This window comes from Pteropus medius, unplaced genomic scaffold (assembly GCF_902729225.1).
Source record: "Pteropus medius unplaced genomic scaffold, Ma_sr-lr_union100, whole genome shotgun sequence".
NCBI classification, from domain to species: domain Eukaryota; kingdom Metazoa; phylum Chordata; class Mammalia; order Chiroptera; family Pteropodidae; genus Pteropus; species Pteropus medius.
Window position 1 is genome coordinate 45,409,843 of NW_024340849.1, and position 16,726 is coordinate 45,426,568.

Here is a 16,726-nt window from a genome sequence, read left to right on the forward strand (position 1 = left end):
GTTTCAGATAGCTTCCTATGGCAGCGATATGTAGGATATGAATTTGAATTATTCTGCTCTTACTAGTGCTTCCTGCCCACTTGAAACCTATTACCCCTTTGCTTATCAGTGGTACCAAGGAATGGATGGAAAACATTTGCTTCCCCTTCTGTGTTTCCTATTAACAGCACCTCCATCTGCCCCATTGCTCTAGCTAGCAATCTGAGATGAGAATCATCTTGGACTGTTACTTCTCTGAGTCTCATATTCGGTTTATCACTGATTCTTTTTTATTTAATTTTTCCTTTTATTTTCTGACCCCCTTCACCCATTTCTCCCACCCTGAACCCCCTGCCTTTGGCAACTACTAATCTGTTTTCTGTGTCTATAAACATTTTTTTTTAATTATTATTTATGCTTACAGCACCTGGTCTCCCATCCAAGTACTAACCAGGCCCGACCCTTCTTAGCTTCTGACATCAGACATCAGGCTTGTGCAGGGTGGCATGGCTGTAGATCATGGACCGTGGCTCTACTGGGGCGCGAACCCAGGACCTTCTGGGTGTAAAGCAGATGTGCTAACTGCTACACTATGGAACCACGTCCATGAACTTTTTTTTTTGAGTCCACATAAAAGTGAGATCATACGGTAATTGACTTTATTTGACTTATTTCACTTAGCATAATGCCCTCAAGATCTATCATGTTGCCACAAATGACAAGATTTCATTCTTTTTTATGGCTGAATAATATTCCATTATATATATACCTACCACTATTCTTTATCTATTCATCCATTGATGGACACTTAGATTGTTTCCATATCTTGGCTATTATAAATTATGCTGCAGTGAATATGGAGGTACATATTTTTTGAGTTAGTGTTTTTGTTTTCTTCAGACAAATATACAGAAGTGAAATTGTTGGATTTATTTTTAATTTTTTAACACAGCTCCATACCTAGTTTTCCATAGTGGCCACACCAATTTATATTCTAATCAACAGTGCACAAGCATTCCCTTTGCTCTACATCCTTGCCAACACTTGCTATTTCTTGTCTTTTTGATAACAGATATGAGGTGCTGTTTCGTTCTGATGTTGATTTGCATTTCTTTAATGATTAATGATGTTGAGCTTCTTTTCATGTAGCTGTTGGCCATCTGTATGTCTTCTTTGGAATTGATTTTTTTTTTTTTTTACACTGAGTCATGTAAGTTCTTTATATATTTTATATATTAACCTCTTTTCAGATATATGATTTGCAGATATTTCTCACATTCAGTAGTTTATCTTTTCATTTTGTCGATGGTTACCTTTGCTGTGCATAAGCTTTGTAGTATGATGTCATCCCACTTACGTATTTTTGCTTTTATTGCTTTTGGTGTCGGATCAAAAAAAAATTATCACCAAGACTTATGCCAAGAAGCTCACTGCCTATGTTTTCTTCTAGGATTTTTATGGTTTCAGGTCTTACATTCAAATGTTTAATCTATTATTAGTTAATTTTTGTGTATGGTGTAAGATAGTGGTTGAGTTTCATTCTTTTGTGTATGGCTGTCCAGTGTTCCCAACACCATTTATTAACGAGACTGTTCTTTCTTCATTACATACTCGGTTCCTTTGTTGTAAATTAATTGACCACATATGTGCAGATTTATTTCTGGGCTCTCTATTCTGTTTCAGTGATCTGAGTGTTTGTTTTTATGCCAATTCCATACTTTTTAAATTATTATACTTTGTAATATAGTTTAAAATCAGGGAGCATGATGCCTCCAACTTTGTTGTTCTTTCTCAAGATCATTTTGGCTCTTTGGGAGTTTTTGTGGTTCCATACAAAGTTTAAGATTATTTTACTTATTTTTTTAATTCCATTGGAATTTTTATTGCATTGAATCTGTAGATCGCTTTGTGTAGTATGCACATTTTAACAATGTTGGTTCTTCCAGTTAATGAGCACAGAATAACTTTTCATTTATTTATTTCTTCTTCAGTTTCTTTCATCAGCGTATTATAGTTTTCAGAGTATAGGTCTTCTACCTCCTTGGTTAAATTTATTCCTAGGTATAGTATTCTTTTTGATGCAATTGTAATTGGGATTGTTTTCTTAATTTCTCTGATAGTTTCGTATTAGTGTACATAAACACAACAGATTTTTGTGTATTGATTTTGTATCCTACAGCTCTACTGAATTTGTTTATGAGTTCCGACAGGTTTTTGATGGAATCTTTGGAGTTTTCTATATATAAGAGCATGTCATCTGCAAATAGTGACAGTTTTACTTCTTCCTTTCTGATTTGGATGACTTTTATTTCTTTTTCTTGCCTAATTGCTCTGGCTAGGACTTTCAATACTATGTTGAATAAACATTAAAAGAATGAGCATCCTTGTCTTCTTCCTGATCTTAGAGGAAAGGATTTCAGCTTTTCATCATTTAGTATGACGTTAGCTATGGGCTTGTCATACATAGCTTTTATTATGTTGAGGTATATTTCCTCTATACACACTTTGTTGAGAGTTTTTAATCACAGTGGGTGCTCAATTTCGTCAGATGCTTTTTGACATCTATTGACATCTTTCATTTTATTAATGTGTATCACTTTGACGTACTTGCAGTGTTGAACTATCCTTGCATCCCTGGAATAAATCCCACTTGATTTTGATGTATATTATTTTATTGACTTACCAGTACATTGGTCCTTTTAATGTATTATTGAATTTGGTTTGCTAATATTTCATTAAGGATTTTTGCTCCTATGTTCATCAGGGATATATTGGTCTTTCATTTTCTTTTCTTGTGGTGTCCTTTTCTGGTTTTGGCTTCAGGGTAATACTGGGCACATAAAATGAGTTTGGAAAAGTTCTCACATCTTCTGTTTTATGGAAAAGTTTGAGAAAGATTTGTATTAATCCTTCTTTGAATGTTTGGTAGAATTCATCAGTGACATTTCCTGGTCCTGGACTTTTGTTTGTTGGTAGATTTTTGATTACTGATTCAATCTCCTTACTAGTAATCAGTTTGTTCAGATTTTCTATTTCATCATGATTCAGTCTTGGTAAGTTGTATGTTTCTAGGAATTTAAGTTATACAACTTTTTGGCATATAATTGTTCATAGTAGTCCCTTATAATTTTTTGTTTTTCTGTGGTATCAGTTATAACATCTCCTCTTTCATATCTGGTTTTATTTATGAGTCCTTTCTTTTTTCTTGGTGATCCTAGGTAAAGGCTTGTCAATTTTGTTACTTTTCAGAAAATAGGCTCTTAGTTTTATTGATCTTCTCTATTGTCTTTTAATGTCTGTTACATTTATTTCTGCTCGAATATTTATCATTTCCTTTTCTTTTTTGATTTCTTCTTTGACCCATTGGTTGCTCAAAAGCATGTGATTTAATCTCTACATATTCATAAATTTTCCAGTTTTTTATGTAATTAATTTCTAACGTAATAACATTGTGGTTGGAAAAGATGTATGATATGATTCCAGTCCTCTTAAATGTATTATGACTTGTTTCGTGGCCTAACATATGATCTATCATGGAAAATGTTTCATATGCATGTGAACAGAAGGTGTATACTATTGCTTTTGGATGGAATTCTTCTATATATGTTTCTATATATTTAAGTCCATCTGACCTAATGTGTCATATTAGGCCGATGTTATTGATTTTCTGTCTTGATGATCTATTTATTGATATCAGTAGGATATCAAAATCCCGTACTATTGTTGTATTATTGCCTATTTCTTCCTTTAACTCTGTTAATATTTGCTTTATATATTTTGGTGCTCCTATGTTGAGTGCATAAATATTTCCAAATATTCTATTGATGGATTGTCCCCTTTATCATTATGTAATGCTTATCTTTGTTTCTAATTACAGTCTTTGTTTTAAAGTCTATTTTGTCTGATATAAGTATAGCTACTCCAGCTTTCTTTTGGTTTCCATTTGCATGGAATATCTTTTTCTATCCCTTCACTTTCAGTTTCTTTGTGTTCTTAAATCTAAAATGAGTCTCTTATAGGCAGCATATAGACGGGTCTTGTTTTTTTCCATTTGATCCTTTTATATCTTTTTATTAGAGAATCTTGTCCATTTATATTTAAAATGATTATTGATTGGTATGTACTTACTGCCATTTTGTTGTTTACTGAGTGTTCTGTAGTCCCTCTCCATTCCTTTCTTCTCCTCTTGCTCTCTTCCTTTGTGGTTTGATGACTTTCTTTAGTTGTACACTTGTATTCCTTTCTCTGTCTTTTGTATATTTACTACAGATTTTTGCTTTGTGGTTACCATGAGGCTTACATATAACAACTTATATCTTTCAAAGTCTATTTTAATTTGACAACAACTTAAGTTTGATTTCCTACTAAAGCTCAATATTTCTACTCTCCCCCATCTCATGTTTTATTTTCGATGTCACATTTTATATCTTTTTATCTTGTGTATCTCTTAACTAATTATTGCAGTCATAGTTATTTTTACTACTTTTATCTCTTAGCCTTCATATTAGCTTTCTAAGTAATTAATCTGTAACTTTTGCTATGTAAATCCAGTGAGATTTATACTTTCATATGTTTTATCATTACTAATTAGTGCCCTTTCTTTTCAGCTTAAAGAAGTCCCTTTAACATTTATTGTAAGGGCCTTTTAGTGGTGATGAGTTCCTTTAGCTTTTGCTTGTCTGGGAAACTGTCTCTCTTTCCATTCTGAATGATACCTTTGTTGGGTAGAATATTCTTGGTTGGAAAGTTTTTTTCTTAGCACTTTGAATATATCATGCCACTCCCTTGTGGTCTGTAAAGTTTCTGCTTAAAAATCTGCTGATGGTCTTGTTCCCTTTTGTATAACAGGTTATTTTTCTCTGTTTTTAATATTCTCTCCTTGTCTTTAACTTTTGATATTTTAATTATGATATTTCTTATTATGGGTGTCTTTGGGTTTATCTTACTTGGAACTCTGGGTTTCCTGGATCTGGATCCCAGATTAGGGAATTTTTCAGCCATTATTTCTTCAAACAAGATTTCTGCCCCTTTTTCTCTCTTTTCCTTCTGACACACCTATAATATAAATGTTAGTCCAGTTCATGTTGTCACATAAGCCCCTTTAAGCTATCTTCACTTTTTCCCATTTTTTTTTTTCTTATGCTCTGATTAGGGTGAATTCTACTACCTTATCTTTCAGTTAACTGATTCTTTCTTCTTTTTCAGCTAGTCTGATATTGAACCCTTCTAGTGTATTTTTCAGTTCAGTTATTGTATTCTTCAGCTCTATGACTTCTATTTGGTACTTTCCTATATTTTCCATCTCTGTATTGAAGTTCTTACTGTGTTCATCCATTCTTCTACCAAGTTTGGTGAGTATATTTATGATCATTACTTTGAACTCTTTATCAGCTAGATTACTTACCTCTGTTTTGTTAAGGTTTATTTCTGAGGTTTTTCTTGTTCTTTCATTCAGAACACATTCCTTTGCTTTCTTCATTTTTCTTGTCTCTTTAGGAGTGGCTTTGCGTGGAAGATAAACCATGTAATTCAACCTTGCTCCGGCTCTTTGTCATCTATCCAACCTTTATGTTTGTCCAAGTAGCAAATTATATTTTAAATAGTTCCCAGTAGTTGAGGACTTGTCAGTGTCCCTAAGGGGAGGATCTCAGTACCTAATTTCAGACTGTTTGGAAGCCAGGCCCCGAGGGAGCAGCTTTTAAAAGTATGCAAATATATACTGTGGGACTGCAAGCTTAAGCTTTGCTGGCCAGGTGATCTGGCAGTATCCTCTTGTCATCAGTTATAGTAACTTGGGCTCCAGATGAGCATATAAGCTCTTTTCTGGGAGATACTGGAAAGCTGTGGTAAGGTAAGGGAAGAGCACCAAGCTGGCATCCTCAGCCAATGTTCCTTAAGAGCAGCTCCAGAGTCATTGACTCTTGAGAATTTCCCCTCAGTGGAATTTCTTAATTGACCTCCCTTCTTTCTCCTTACAACTGCTTATCCAGGTTTAGTCTTATATTATCCATCACCAAAAATGGTACATAACTCAATAACTGGTTTCTTCTCCTCTAGCCTACTCCTTAACCAGTGCCAAGCACCACTTTCCCCCAAATCATTTTCGCATCTGGTTATCAGAAAAGGTAAATGTCACCCTGTCATTCTCTTGCTTGGAAATGTTCAGTGTTGCCTCATTACCTACAGAATGAAGTGCAATCACCTTAGGATTGGCTCTGCTCCTCAGTCTCATTTCTCTCTCTTTACTTTCCTTCTTGCCCATGATACTCTAACAACACTGAACTGATGGGAGTTCCCCAGACCCACTGGGTCTCTTTGCATTTGTATTACTGCTTGAACAGTTTCTTCTATCTTTGACATCCTTCTATTTCCTCTTCCCCTGGCAGGCTCCTCACTAGTCCTCGAGACTTTGCCCTATCACAGTTTGATTCTTTTTCATGATTGCATAATATCCAGTACATGGTCTTTCGTACAGTATTTAACACCCTACTTTAGTATTATGAGTTCATGAAATAGTTCTGTCCACTGGACAAAAGATGCCTAAAGGCAAAGGATGGATCTCATGCATCCTCCCCCCTTCTTAGAGCCCAGTCTGTGCTTTATTTTATTCAAGGAAGAGTTTTATATGTATGTTTCAATGCTTTACAAAGTATATTTATCAGCAAATAGGTTGATTGATTAGCAGTATTATTCTTATTATATTGAGAGCTTCTCAAGGATAGAAAATCTCCTTTTGATGTCATCAGCAGGTGGCCCAGAATCATGTCTGTCTCTCTGTAAGAGATGTGTCTTGCCAGGGCACCCCATGTTTGGCAGGCTCTGAGAGCCATGAGAGTGTTTATTTTTAGTCTGGTTAATGAGCTACTCTTTGGAAATTGACTCTGGCTATGAATATTTTAAGGCTGGAAGAATTGGGCTTCTCGTGAAAATAAAGCAGAGGACTTAAAAAGACTGAGAGTTTTCAATGTTACCTTCCTAAGTATCCTTTTTGGAGCAGTTAGTGTCAGTCAGAGAACTAACTATAACTGCCTCTGTAGTTCGAGGGAGCAGTAGAAAATGAGTTTGACTTTGAAAAAGAAATATGGAGAATTGGTGGCACTGATAATCAATAGAATTGATAATGTAAAATGTATGACTCAAGTAGAATTTATGGAGGCTTAATGATTTTTTTAAAAAGTTTTACACAGTATTCTAAGCCTTATGAAAGATTTGCCAAGCATGCAAACATGTAGAAGACATGTGCATATCTTGGCATAAAACTGTTCCAGGAAGATGCCATTGGCCTGCACGTTGCAGTGAGGTCAGAGTTCCTTTATTGGGATATTTCTCATTCTGGTTATGAACTAGCTGAGAGGCATACATTCATGATCTAATTTAGAAATAGATGACCAGGATGGCAAAAGGAAGAGGTCATGAGTAAAACGGAAATGGAGGCTTTGTCAAAATCTAACTACATTATTATGTGGGGATAGGTGGTATTCTGCCAAAACCACATAAATGAAACTATGATCTAAGTAAAGAACTTTTATATTTGTATAGTAGTAGCAAATAATTTCAAGTTGAACATTATTATAAAAAGATTTTAGAAATCCATTTTTAAAAATTTATTTAGAAATAACTAGTTCAGTTCTTTAATCATGTTGAAAAAAGTTAGGCTTGTAAATCGGCTTTTCAGTCTATTTATAAAAATAGTGTGTGTAATGACAGTTTTCAAAGAGAGGGGGTCATATGGTAAAAGCTCATTGAATATTGACTGTTTTTCTTGATTTGCAGCAATACCGTGAAGAACTGGATGCCAAGTTTAATGCTGATAAATTTAAATGGGACAAAATGTGCCATAGAGAAGCTGCAGTGATGTTGAAAGCATTTTTCAGAGAACTACCCACTTCTCTCTTCCCTGTGGAATATATACCTGCCTTCATTACTCTAATGGAAAGTAGGTGGAAAACGTTTAGTATAAACAGACTAAAATATAAGCTCAATAAAGTATCATAGAGTAGAAAAAAGATGCATAATCAAATGTGATCAAAAATGTATGCATTTGCTCTTTCCAGGCAATGCTTGGTGAAATATTGTATTTGATGGTAAACAGTCATCTCTTTATATATTCATGTATCTAAGTCTGATAGATATGATTTAGAGGGTCTTTTAATCCTTAAAAGGCAGAGGGGTTTACAGAAAGAACAGGCTCTCGAGATTTGAATTCCTGTTCAACCATCTGTTAGCCATGCAGTCACCCTTTTTGAGTTTCATTATTGTGCCTATAAATTACAGATAATAGTTGTATGGCAGGGTTGTTGTGGGTATTGAAGGAAGGCATCTAGAATGGTGTCTGGTGTGTAATAAATAGTCCTTCAAAAAACATAAGCCTTCTCTTTTCTTTAAATCTGAGGTCCTGCGCTGATGGTGTAGCATGTAATAAATGTTACTCAGAAGATGTTTTGTCTCTGAAAATTATAATATCACATAGTATTTCTGAAAATTACAAAGTCACATAGATTAGGCCTTAAGTGACGTACTTTGATAAAAGTATAGTAACTGGAAAGTGTGTTGTATTTTCAATGAGGGAGTAATTTGGCATGGTTTCAGCCTAAGGGTTGAATATTTTGGAGGTTGTGACAAGAGAGAAATTTAGAAAAGTAGAATGGGGCCAGATAGTGAAGACTTTGACTACTAACCTGAGGAATTTGGGGGTCACAAACCCAAATATGTACAGTAGGTCCTCACTTACTGTCATTGATAGATTTTGTGACTTTAAGCGAAACAATGTGTAGGGAAACCAATTTTACCATAGGCTAATTGATATAAACAAGACTTGAGTTCCTCTGGCATCTCATCCATGTTATAAGTTGAATGACACAGTGTTGAATGAGTTGTTATTCGAGGACCTGCTGTGTAAGCATGTTAAATAAATGGTGATTCTACATGGATAGAAAAGGGCTATAGGCAAATTGAGAGGACATATCTCATATAAAGAGGTTGACCACTGCTGACCACTGTTCAACTCTATTGTTCCCTATCTGACTGCAGCCAGTACAACTTCATTGAAGGCAGAGAATCTGGAAAATATCCTTAAAAGGTTCACAGAGGAGTCCACATTTTTTTGTATGACTTTGAAAGGGAAAAATACTTTATTGTAGTGAATGATTTGAAACCAGCCAACCCTGCAGGAAGCCCAAAGTTCTGGGCTGCTACCAGCAGAGAAAATAGCCTTTTTGCCACCTAGAGTAAGCTCTAGTTGTGATGAGATTTTCTGAAGGAAAGAATTTTAGACATGTGTGTATGTGTGCTTAAACTGCCCTTCTTTATACTCTGAAACAATTTGGAGAATATAGAGTCATTTCCACTAGTGTAATTACTTTCTCTTTTCAAAGTTGGCCCAAAAATTGATCATAAAATTGAAAGACTAATAGTTCATCAGTCAAACTTTAGATATTTTCATGAAAAGTTTAGAGAAAATAGTGACCTCAGGTGGAAAAAAAGACTCTTAACTAAGATGCAACAAATGATTTAACTACGAAACTATTAACCACAAAACAGTGTAGGGCCAGGTTTCCTAAATAAAATGAAAATGAAATATTTGCCAGTTTAGATTTTTAATCTTAAAGGGAACTTCATAATTTCTTTGAAGTTAATGGAAATACAGAATCTGTGTCTGCATATGTTGTTTCCCCCACCAGGTTTTTTTGGGGGAAGGAGGGGAAGGGGTTGTTGCATTGGAAGATTATAGACAGTTCGTAGTCTGCAGTTTGCTCATTAAAATAATGCTTTCCCTGTCCCTAAATACTTTGTACTGAGATATGCTTCTGATAGTTCCTATTATTCATGTAAACTCATGTCAACATGTATTAGCTATTTTTAAAAATATCCTGGTCCTGTGTCATTTTTATTTATAAATTTGACATAAATTTCTAGAAATCCACATGGAGATTGTGTTAAGACGATATGATACAATTCTATAAATACTCCTTCCAACTGTTCCTTCATTACATGGTTATTTACATTAGTCATCTACTAACTTGGATGCACACAGCCTCCTGTGACAGAAGTGTGTCCACTACTGTAAAGCTAAGTAACTTTACAGGCAGCTGACTGCCTTTTATCTATTAAATGTAAATAGATTCCTTCAACTTGAAGACTCCCCAGGGATTTTAGAACATAATGCTTCCTACTAGGAACTCCTCACTAAGAGACCATTTTGAGACTACAGAGACAAAGTAAAGTCTGGATGCTGTGGTAAACTCTACATTTTCAGCACAGCTGGTTGCAGATTATCTAGTGGTGGACAGAATTGCTAAAATCTCTTCCCTAAAATGGGAAAAGAGCCAGAATTGAGAGCACAAGTATAAATGCCAACCCTCTGGCGCCATCTTCTGTCATCGTCAAGGAATAAAATCTCAACAATCTGCAAAGAACCAACTATAACCAACCTTCCCTAGAATATGTGAAATTAATCATAACAGGAGCAAACACATATAGAGGTAACTATTTACAAGTACTAAAGTAAACACTACACATACTAACTCATTTATTTATTTATGTTTTAGTGCCAGGCACCCTGTTTACAGAAGCTACCTTATTTAAAGTTTTAAGTTAACATCTTTGCTGATAATAGATATGCCTTAGCAGTTGCTCATGATGGAGGTTTTGTTGGATTTCCCAGAAGCAGCATCTGAGAGCAAATTAGTATGTGTAGAACATTTATTAGAGTGCACACTTGGATTCCACACTTCTGAAAGGGAAGGGAAAGGAAGCAGAATTGGGCAGAGGATAAGGTTGGGTGGTAATGCCGCCTCAGCCCAAACCTCTTATAACCCTATGGAGAGCCCTAAAGTTGGAGTGGCCTTTCAGATTATTTCCCATTACAGGGAGAAAGTTGAGCATTTTGACACTGAATCAGTCAGTCACTGGACATAAACTACACCTGAGAAGATATCATGACCTTAGACAAAACAACTGGAGGAAGAGCTGACAGCTATGGACTAGGTCCTTCAGCCCTAAAGGGGGAAGCAGGCATCATGTTACAGTTTCCACTACAGTAATGATATGGAAACAAAGAGGTGTTCTAACTTCTTGAGACAGCCAAATATGAAGCAGAAGGACAGCCAAATATGAAGGACTGAGTTTTTAAACGCAGTCCAACATACAAAGGAAATTTTAGCTGTGCAGTAAAGCCCACTGAACCTAAAAGGGTCACTCTGTCTGTAAACCACTAAGCACAAAAGCACCCTTTATTGATTTCGTTATCTGGGTATTAGAAAAGGGTTTCATCTCTGATTTCATGAATCCATATTTGAATAAGAACTGCTAATCCAAATATAACAATCTGTTCCTACGTAAAAATTTGTATATCTCAGCACTGCCTCATACACAGCAATGGATTTAGACATTTTTAAGACGTTTACTCAGTGGTACTCAGGTGAATGTCCAGCTCTTTAGTGCACTTGCTACGTAAAGTACCTATAATGGCAAAGGAAAATACATCCAAATTTTTCAAAAATATTGGTGGGAAAATTTCCCTTGGGAGACTTAACAGTTGACTAAACCGTATCATTTCTGTAATTATCACAACCTAGGTAAAACTGTAAAGGTAGGGCATGACTCAAAACCCCACAAAAATATAATATGAGCATTTACAAATGGATTTTATATAGTTGTCCAAATCACAAACCTTAAGTAGGTTTTAGTAAATTTTTTTTCATATCCATTCTCTGTATCTATGAGCTTGGTTTTGTGAAGCTGGGAAGTTTTGTGGGGGGGATAATTTTTAGATTAAATTCCACATATAAGAGAGGTCATATAGCATTTGTCTTTCTCTGTATGACTTACTTCATTTAGTATAAGGCCATCAAAGTCCAGCCATGTTGTTACAAATGCCAAGGTTTCACTTTTTATGACTGAATAATATTCCTTTGTGTGTGTATAGTATGTGTATATATGTGTGTATACGCACACACACACCTCATTTTCTTTATTTATTCATCCATTGATGGGCACTTAGATTGTTTCCATATATTGGCTTTTGTAAATAATACTGCAGTGAATGTGGAGGTGCATATGTCTTTTCGAGTTAGTTTTTGTTTTCCTCTGGTAAATACCCAGAAGTGGAATTGCTGGTCATATGATGAATTTGTTCTTAATTTTTTGACACAGCTTCATACTGTTTTCCATAGTGGCTGCACCAATTTACACTTCCATCAACAGTGCACAAAAGTTCCCTTTTCTCCGTGGCCTTGCCAACACTTGCTTTTTCTTGATTTTATGAAAATAGCCATTCTTACAGGTGTGAAGTGATACCTCTGGTTTTGATTAGCATTTCCACGGTGGTTTTTGATGTTAAGCATCTTTTCATGTACCTGTTGGCCATCTGCATGTCTTCTTTAGAAGAATGTCTGTTCTGATCTTCTGCCCATTTTTCAATTGTATTGTTTGGAGGTTTTTGCTATTGAGCTATATGAGTTCTTTATGTTTTGAATATTAACCCCTTATCGGATACATAATTTGCAAATATTTCTCGCATTCAGTAGGTTACCTTTTCATTTTGTTGATGGTTTCCTTTCCTGTGCAGATGCTTTTCAGTTTGATGTAGTCTTACTTGTTTATTTTTCCTTCGTTGCTTTTACTTTTGGTGTCAGATTTAAAAATTCATTGCCGAGACCTGTGTCAAGGAGATTAGTGCTTATGTTCTCTTTTAGGAGTTTTATGGTTTCAGGTCTTATGTAGAAGTCTAATCCATTTTGAGTTTTAACTCATTTCGTCTTTATAACAGCCCAGTGAGGTAGGTATGATGGCTACTCCCATGTTATAGATGATAAAATGGAAGTAACGAGGAGTTAAACAGCCTGCCCAACGTCCCTCAGTGACTAAGTAGTAGAGGCAGGATTTGAATCTGGTTCTACAGTCTATGCTTCTAATAATTATACTTTGCTGCTGCTTTTTATGGAAGCAAGATTTTATTTTCTCTTGAATTGAGCTTCAGGCCTTCTGTTTATAGCTTAAAAATAAAGCCAGGTCTGTGAAAGTACTTTGAAAAAAGAAATGTTATACAAACCCAGGATTATTTTGAGGATCTTTTTGGCCACATGCCTCAGCAATGGCACCATGGGATGTGAAAGGGGAGTTGACAGAGTGAAGTGTCTGTCCAAGCAAACAAATTTACATTGTTGGGAACAAAAACTAAGTCCTTACCACCGAGAGCTGTCAGGAACCTTCTTTGCCACCAGATGTTAGCAAGAAATGCTGTCAGTGGTGTTCCAAATGTGTGATTATTTGTGTTTTCTTGTTAGGAGGGCCTCACATCAAAGTACAGTTTCAAGCTTTACACCTCATGGTCATGGCACTGCCTGATGCCAACAGGGACACAGCCCAGGTATGTTCTATTGATCTTATCATCTGACATTAGCTCTATTGGTCAGAGGAAATGGCTCAGGTGAAAAAATGAAAACTGAGATGACAGCTCTCTAAGCCAGCTGAGCGTGCTACGAACTTATTGCCTTTCCACATTCCCACTGCTGTTCCTCTGAGGAAGACAAGAAAGAATGTAAATTTTGGAATATTCCTTGAACATTTCAGTTTAATTCATTCAATCTATTAAGAGATATTGAATGTCTACCACATGTCAGGGACTAGCCTAGGGATAAGAGTAGGAAAATCGGAGTTAAAAGACTTAAATGAAATAATGTCAGAAGTAAATGAGACTATTATGTAAAAATAAAATATAAATCTCTTATAAAATTTAGTCCTCAGTTGCCCACTTCGGTCTACTGGCAAAAGATCTAATGAGTGTCCTTGGGGAAGAAATTTGAAATCACTGACTTAAATAAAAATTGTAAATGTTCATGCCTTACAATTTACGAGATCACTTTAAAGAATTCTACAATCTCTGAATTTTAGAGATTACCTGATAGAACTCTGCCATTTTACGGATTAGGAAAATGAAGCTCAGAGTGATTTCTCCATTAACATATAGTAGGACATTTGATAGAATCCTATATCTTAGTTCTTCACTCCAAATATCCCTCCCTTTATTTTAAATTTATTTGCTGTATGTTGGTAAAAATTAAAATTTCTCCTACTATTTTGATAATGCTTCTGTATACTGTAGGAAATTTGTTATATGTACAACAGGTGTTGACAATCTTTGAAATGAGATAAAGCTGAGTTGGAAAGAGCCAATAATTTTGAGGCCAGTAAACATAATTCTAAAAACAAAATAATTCTTAATGCTACCTCTTATCAGACATTTCATTTTGGTTAGGACTTTTCCTCCTATATATGAAAATGTAACATCTGTGTTAATTATAATATATGTTGATTATATTACATTCTCAACCCAAGGATGTGAATATCTCCTAATACAGTTCAGTAATTTTTCAAAAACTGGAAATTTATTAGCTTTCTTTTAGGCTTTATCTAAACAGTGTTCTTTTATTCAAAAATAAAATGCATCTGGTCTCTGGGTCAAAATGTTATCTACCCTTTCATATAACTGTGAATACAGCAATTATCAAATAATTCAAGATATTTTTATCAGAAGATCATCAAAAAAACATTATGAAACAGGTAAAGAAATTCATTCTCTCTTTCCCCCTCTCTTCCCCTCTCTCCCCCTCTCTCTTCCTCTCTTTCCCTCTCTCTCCCTTCTCCTCTCTCTCCTCCCCTCCCCTCTCCCCTCCCACTCTACATTATGACTGGAACTAAGATTGAAGTTGGTGTGCTATAGAGATCCAGACCTCTGGCTCAAGAATCAGATTTCTTCGGTTCAAATATTCGCTTTCCCACTTAGTGAACTGATGCTGGGCAAAGCTATCAATCCTTCCCACCTTAGTTTCCTCATCTGTAAAACTATATTAATAATAGTGCCTACCTCACAGGATTTGGACTGATGATAAAATGATTAGATATATAAAGTACTAAGAATAATGTCTGGCTCACAATAAACTGTCAAATAAATGTTAACTATTATTACTATTATGTGCTATCCATTTTCTCATTACAAATACTGTAGCAGACTTCAAACTCAGAAAACTAAAAAGCATCTCCTTTTAGGATTTCAGTCTTCATGGTGAATTTCAGAAGATCTGATAAGCATCTATACTTTGGTTGCTCAGCCAAACTTTTATTAAGCTTTCTCAAATCTTTTGTTTTAATGCTGAAAACAGCTGCATGTAGGCATTTTACTTTGGTCTGCCAAAGATTCCAAAATTGAAAAGCAATAGAAAACAACCACCTCAAAATTTAAATTTTTAAATTTTCAATTGTGTTTACATTTGGGCTAAGGAATAACGTATTCATTTTTAACAGGTTTTTCTTTCTTAAGGACACAGTAGTTTTTTTAAAATAATGCTTTAGAGTGTATTTTAGAATTTTCTTCTTAACAAAACTGCATTTCATGTTTTTCTGAGCTGCAGTGTTTTCCTAGTTTTCTATTTAATTTTAATATCTGTCAAACTTGTTTAGGATAAAAGAAAATAAGAAAATGCACATTATTACTTATATGGACTCCAGTATAATTAATTCCATAAAAATAAAGCTATTTTGATGAAACAGAATTGAATAAACTCTTCACATTTCTCATTAGCACTTTTAATCAAGTAAAGGGGAAACATGACATTTAACAATTCTATACTTCTGACAATATTCTGACAGTTTTCCAGAGGCACTGTGAATGGGTTTGGAAATAAATGGTAGCAATCAGTGGTGCCTTTTGATAATTTACATTTATATGACAGAATGCTGTTTCTTTTTAGGCCCTCATGACATTCTTCAATAAAGTGATTGCCAACGAATCAAAAAACCGAATGAGTATATGGAATATTTCTACTGTAATGGCACCAAACCTTTTTTTCAGTAGAAGCAAACATTCTGATCCTGAAGAATTACTGTTAGCAAGCACTGCAGCTCATATCATCCGCCTAATGCTTAAGTACCAAAAAATTTTATGGAAGGTGAGTAACAGTGTGATGACTGGGACGTAGTCCTTGGAAGTCAGCCAGCACCCAGGGAACATATAGGCTCCATGAGCAGGCAGTGCCCTTAGTTACAGGGAGAAAATACAAGGATATAATCCCAGGTTGCCTGTGGCAACTTTACACATTCTTTAAGGGCTGCTCCTGAACACATTCTCTCTTTTAAACAGAATCCTATTAGATTTTCCTAATCTTTACAAGGATAGATGCCACAGTTCCTGGTTCCAGGATTCTGAGTGGCCAGAAGGAGTTACCATAACCAAAGACAATCTACTGGGGCGGTTTAATTCGAGTGTTTTCCTTCTATTCAAGCTATTTTTCTTTTCCAGGTTCCATCTTTCTTAATCACTCAAGTCAGAAGAATGAATGAAGCTACGATGTTGTTAAAGAAGCAGCTCCCAAGCGTCAAAAAGTTGCTAAGGAGGAAGACCATAGAACGAGAGGTGATAACAAATGAGGGTGCAAATATTGTTACTGCTCAGATTTTTATTTCTCAAAGTAAGGCACAAAGTAGCTTGCAATTTAGAACCAAAATTTTATATTCTTACAAAGTATCAGTCTTGTGGCTATAAACATTGTGGAAATTGTGTCCATGGCAGAGTACTGTGGTCCTCCTATTTTATTGAACTCTGTATTTTTTGGTTGACGTTTTTGAAATAACTCTATCATGAAGATTATTTAATATTCTATTCTGTTAAGTACTTAAGGCTAAAATGGTTCTCACAAAAGTTGAAAGTTGACATTTTTGTTCCTGTGAACTAAATTTAATATTTCAGTAT

General features: G+C 35.2%; 1 protein-coding gene across 2 annotated transcripts in view; it reads left to right on the forward strand.

Annotated features, from left to right (window-relative positions):
- Positions 1-16,726, forward strand: part of ARHGAP28 (Rho GTPase activating protein 28) — a 181,559-nt gene that overhangs the window by 135,104 nt on the left and 29,729 nt on the right. For both annotated transcript variants that reach the window (XM_039845787.1, XM_039845798.1), the window contains 4 exons: positions 7,753-7,915; positions 13,266-13,348; positions 15,729-15,926; positions 16,277-16,390. In XM_039845787.1, the coding sequence (XP_039701721.1) occupies positions 7,753-7,915; positions 13,266-13,348; positions 15,729-15,926; positions 16,277-16,390 (558 nt within the window). The remainder of the gene's footprint in view (positions 1-7,752; positions 7,916-13,265; positions 13,349-15,728; positions 15,927-16,276; positions 16,391-16,726) is intronic.